The following is a 5,619-nucleotide window of genomic DNA, read 5'->3' as shown; positions in this document are numbered from 1 at the left end:
TTTTGTATTTTTTAGTAGAGACGGGGTTTCACTGTGTTCACCAGGATGGTCTCGATATCCTGACCTCGTGATCTGCCTGTCTCGGCCTCCCAAAGTGCTGGGATAACAGGCTTGAGCCACCGCGCCCGGCCAAGAATGATCAATCTTTATCTTCTATCTTGAGCTCAAAGCTGGAATGAAATTGGCACTACTGTGAGTAGTGGACACACAGCTCTTGCCTTTTACCTCTGGGTCCCATCTTCTATCTGGAACTTTCTTCCTCCAGACATCTAGACATCTACATGGCTTGTACCCTCATTTCTTTTAAGTCTCCCTGCTCCAGTATCATCCTATCAATGAAACTTTATCTTCTGATACAGCATCCTCCACCTCACTCTCAGTCCCTTTATGCTGCCTTTATTCTTCTCCATGGCACTTACCACACTCTGACATATTACTGGTAATTATTAGTTTATATGGTTTATATTTTGGTTTATATGTCACCCTCCACTAGAATGTAGGCTTCAAGAGGACAGGAGCTTTATCTGTTCTGTTCACTGCTGTGTCTCAAACCAGTCTCAAACAATGCCTAGCCATAGAAGACTGAATAAATGCCTGGCGAATGAATGGATGATTTAGTAAACTCTGCTACTCTCTGACTATGGGCAGTGGGAAGTATGTGGACACTATGGATTCAAACGCAACCCAATGTTGGTCCCTGAGATGTGCTGCTTGCCCCTTTATCAAACATACACTGTGCCCTATGGGGAGTCCAGTCCCCACTCTGGGCTGCTGAGAGAAGGGTCCATGTTAACCACTGAGACCCATTTAAAAACAAGGCTCCCTCCAACTACAACTATTGGGAAAACTTACATCTCCTACACACACAGGATCCAGTGTAGGTAGTCGATAGATGGCAAGACTGTTGGGGTTGTCTCCTCCAGTGGCTAGCAGTGTTCTAGAAGGATTCAGCTCGATGGCATGGATACCACAGCCCTGCTGGGTCACACCTCCAGGTTCCCGGTCTTTCAGAATTGGGATCTTGGTGATCTGGCTTGTCTGGACATCTACTACAAATAGCTACAAGAAGAAATAGATACAGAAGCTGAACATAGTTCCAATTTAACGTGGTCAATACAGGGTATAAACATCCTTTTGTTCAACTGTTCATCAGCATTTAATGAACATCTACTACCTGTTAGACCCTAGGAATTATTAAAGGCATGGTCAGGACTACTAATGAAATGAAATATGAAATAAGTCAATATAACACAGTATTAGAGATAGGAATAATATGCTACATGAACACAGATTAGGAAGTAGTAAGTTCTGCCTGGGATTCAGAGGTTTCCAAGAGGCCTTGTATTAGAGCGAGACCAACAGTTTTCTGTCGGTTTGAGCATATTTTATACATTGAATCCTCACCTAACCATGCACAAAAACTTTTAAACAAAACACAATTCCCAGAACACATCATGGTTACTAATATACCTATTAATATTACTAAGTTTTCTGGAATGACCTGAGACATATGACACAGAAGAATTATTAATATCTCATGGCTGTTCTCTATACACACACATCCCATTCAGTTCTATTCCTCCCTGCCTTTGCTCTTGCTACTACCTCTGCCTGAAAGGCTCTCTTCCACCTCTTTACCCTCCAAGATTCAACTTAAGACACATGCTTTATGGAAAAATCAGCCTTAGAGACAGGACAGCCCTTATAAAAGTCAAACTCTTCACATGATTCAACAGTTTATTCCTTCAGACACTCGCTTCTTTGCCAGTACTGTTCTAAGTGTTATGAACACAGTTATGAACGAGAGAAATAATATCTGCCCTAATATATATACCTTATAGCCTAAGAGGCTGAAATAAAATCCTATCAGCAATTCTCATGGTGAAGCCAAACATGTCAAACCTTTACATAAATAAACCTGCTGCTTGCACAGAAGATCTATGAAAGCAGAAACTAGGTGAGTCTTAAGTTTAAAATATAAAAAGGGCCGGGCGCGGTGGCTCACGCCTGTAATGCCAGTACTTTAGGAGGCTGAGGCGGGCGGATCACCAGAGGTGGAGAGTTTGAGATCAGCCTGGCTAACACGGTGAAAACCCTACTAAAAATACAAAATTAACTGGGCATGGTGGCACATGCCTGTAATCCCAGCTACTCGGAAGGCTGAGGCAGAAGAATCACTTGAACCCAGGAGGCGGAGGCTGCAGTGAGCCAGGATCGAGCCACTGCACTCCAGCCTAGGCAACAGAGTGAGACTCGGTCTCAAAAAAAAAAAAAAAAAAACACACGGACACACACACACACACATATATGAATGAGGTGGACAAGGTGGCAAGGGCCTGTAGTCCCAACTACTTAGCTACTCAGGAGGCTGAGGCATAAGGATCACAAACTGAGCCCAGCCTGGGCAAAACAGCAAGACCCTGTCTCAAACAAACACACACATATATGTATTTTATGTATATGTTTTTATATACGTATGTTTTTTTTTTAACTAGGAAAATGGTTTCATTGAAGTGTCTTTAGAGCTGTGATATCAAGACATGAAGAACAACAAGTGCACACACAGACATGGCTATCACAGAACAGACTGTGGGTGAATAAAAAGTTCACACCACTTCTTCCCTTTACCCAGTAACAGAAGGCTCTAGGCCACCTTCTCACAGGCCCACTCTTCAGACTCTCTCTCCTCCTCAGTTGTGGTATCCTGTACTTGGACACGTTCATGTTGCTTGCAGCCTCAGGGAACTCCACCTTGTCCATGCCACTGCCCATGTACTAGTGCAGGAAGGTTTTGTGCCAGAACATGACTGTGAACTGTTCCGAGATGCACCTGAACAGCTCCTAGATGGCTGTATTGTTGCCAATGACAGTGGCAGCCATCTTTAGCCCCCAGGGTAGGATGTTACAGACAGCTGTTTTCACCTTGTGGGGGATTAAAAAATCGACAAAGTAGCTGCTGTCCTTGTTTTGTAGATTAAGCATTTACTTAACCACCTCTTCCATGCACGTATGGTCCCTGAACATGGCAGCTGCTAAGCAACAGCTACAGAGTGGGGGGTCGCAGGCAGCCATCACATTCTTGGCATCAAACATCCGCTGGATCGGCTCGGGCACCACTGGGGCTCAGTACTGCTGGCTGTCCTGGATGGTCGACAGGGCAAAGCCAAACATGAATAAGTGCAAGTGGGGAATAGGGCCATGTTCATGGCCACTGAGCTCGCCCTGGAAGCTCAGGTAGGTGGTGACGCCACTCACAGTGCAGACACCAGGTGGCTCAGGTCACTGTAGGTGGGTGTGGGCAACTTTAGGGTTTGGAAGCAGATGTCTTAGAGAGCTTCCTTATCAATGCAAAAGGTCTCGTCTGTGTTTTCTGTGAGCTGGTGGACTAAGAGGGTGACACTGTAGGGCTCTAACAACATGTCCAACACCTTGGGAGGGGGCATTACACTGGATACATAAATATTTAAATTATATATAATATACAGTTTATATATTTAAATATATATTATATATATTTATTAGAGACAGAAAGAGAGAAAGAGAGAGGAGTAGCCAGAAGAGTGTCAGACAGAGACTGAGTGGGAGCAGGGGGAAGGAGGAGACAAACCACTCCCAAAACGGCAACCACCTGAGAGCAGACTACCGGCCTAACTGGCATCATTACTGATGCATCCCACAAGCATGTGAAACTCAATATGCCCAAAACAAATCACCTTACTCCTCAAATTGCTCACTTTCCTAATGCCACCACTATCTACCCTGTCACTCAAGTGTGGATTTTATCCTAGATTACTCCTCCTCCCTCATTTCCATCATCCTAGTCCTGCCAAACCTACCTCCTAAATATTCTTACAGCTGGCTCCTTCCTCTGCTTCCTCACTTATCACTTCTCCTTGGACAACCACAATTAGTCTTTGTGCCTTCAGGCAACACCGCTATCAAAATTAATCTATTATAAGCAGATTCATCTTCCTAAAAATGGAAATCTTCCCATTCCAGTCCCCAACTAAAAAACATCCAATGACTCCCTGTCACCTAAATCTGAGATACTTAGCATGGCATTAAGACTATCCTCATGGCCAGACTCTGGAAGGCCAAGGAAGAAAGATTACTTTAGCCCAGGAGTTTATGACAAGCTCAGGCAGCACAGTGAGAACTTGTCTCTACAAAAAATCAAAAAATAAGATGGGAGGATTACTTTAAGCCCAGAAGGTCAAGGCTGCAGTGAGCCATGATGGTGCCACTGCACTCCCACCTGGGTGACAGAGCAAGACCCTGCTTCAAAAAAACAAAACAAAACCAAGAGTCTCCTCAGTCCAGCCCCTACTATCTTCACGTCTTGCCATGGACTTCAAGCTCTAGAAATAATTGGTTATAAATATCACACATGAAAAATTCTTCAATGAAATACAATTATTTTGTTCCATGCTCATGCTGTTCACAATGCCAGAAATGCTTCTCCTACTCTTTTCTGGTTTTTTTTTTTTTTTGAGACCAAGTCTTGCTCTGTAGCCCAGGCTGGAGTGCAGTGGCATGATCTTGGCTCACTGTGACCTCTGCCTCCTGGGTTCAAGCAATTCTCCTGCCTCAGCCCTCCAAGCAGCTGGGACTACAGGTGTGTACCACCATGCCCAGCTAATTTTTGTATTTTTACTAAACACGGGGTTTCACCATATTGGCCAGGATGATCTCGAACTCCTGACCTCGTGATCCACCCGCCTCAGCCTCCCAAAGTGCTGGCATTACAGGTGTGAGCCACCGCACCCAGCCCCTCCTACTCTTTTACCTGGCCAGTGTGTACTTATCTTTCACGATTCAGTTCAGACACGTCCTCTTGGAATATTCTCTAAATGTCCAGGCTGATTAAGTGCCTCTCTTGTAGGGTCCCAAGATATCCCTCTACCCACAACACTTAGACCATATCACACTGACTTAAAATACTACTTATTTGTCTTCCTCATAAAGCTATCAACTCTCTCCCAATTCTAAGTGCAGAAAATTTATCTTATTTGATTCTACAATCTTGCCCCAGCTACTACTTAAGCATTTACAACAGTCACCTTTCAGAAGGCCTGCCCAACTAATGTAGTAGGCCCCCACATCCCTGTGAGGGTGAAGCTCTGTAGCTGTTTATTTGATATAAGCCTAGACCCCTTGATCACAGCACAGTCTAGAGGGAGTTTCAGGAGAATCAGTCCAAAGGCTAGACTGGACTAGGCCATTCAGATTCTTTAGGGAATGTATAACTGGCTGGTGGTACTAGACCAAACTTCCTGGGTGGCCACTTTTTACTAAAGCCAGTCCTCGGAGAAAACTTAAGACATGAAGCATGGGCCAGGCACAGTGGCTCATGCCTGTAATCCCAGCACTTAGGGAGGCTGAGGCAGGCGGATCACTTGAAGTCAGGAGTTCAAGACCAGCCTGGCGAACATAGTGAAACTCCATCTCTATTAAAAATACAAAAAATAATTAGCTGGACGTGTTGGCGGGTGCTGGTAATCCCAGCTACTCGGGAGGCTGAGACAGGAGAATTGCTTAAACTCAGGAGGCGGAGGTTGCAGTGAGCCGAGATCATACCACTGCACTCCAGCCTGGGAGACAGAGTGAGAGTCCATCTCA

At 44.8% G+C, this 5,619-nt stretch overlaps 1 protein-coding gene across 1 annotated transcript in view; it reads right to left on the bottom strand.

Moving 5' to 3' along the window:
* The window catches only part of DCAF12 (DDB1 and CUL4 associated factor 12), a 50,304-nt gene that overhangs the window by 23,432 nt on the left and 21,253 nt on the right, over positions 1 to 5,619 (bottom strand). Inside the window, exon 3 of the mRNA XM_011950560.1 lies at positions 853 to 1,059. Within this exon, the coding sequence (XP_011805950.1) occupies positions 853 to 1,059 (207 nt within the window). The remainder of the gene's footprint in view (positions 1 to 852; positions 1,060 to 5,619) is intronic.

The sequence above is a fragment of the Colobus angolensis genome, unplaced genomic scaffold, assembly GCF_000951035.1.
Source record: "Colobus angolensis palliatus isolate OR3802 unplaced genomic scaffold, Cang.pa_1.0 Scaffold308, whole genome shotgun sequence".
In the NCBI taxonomy this organism is placed as follows: Eukaryota; Metazoa; Chordata; class Mammalia; order Primates; family Cercopithecidae; genus Colobus; species Colobus angolensis.
This window is presented reverse-complemented; position numbering and strand designations above follow the sequence as displayed.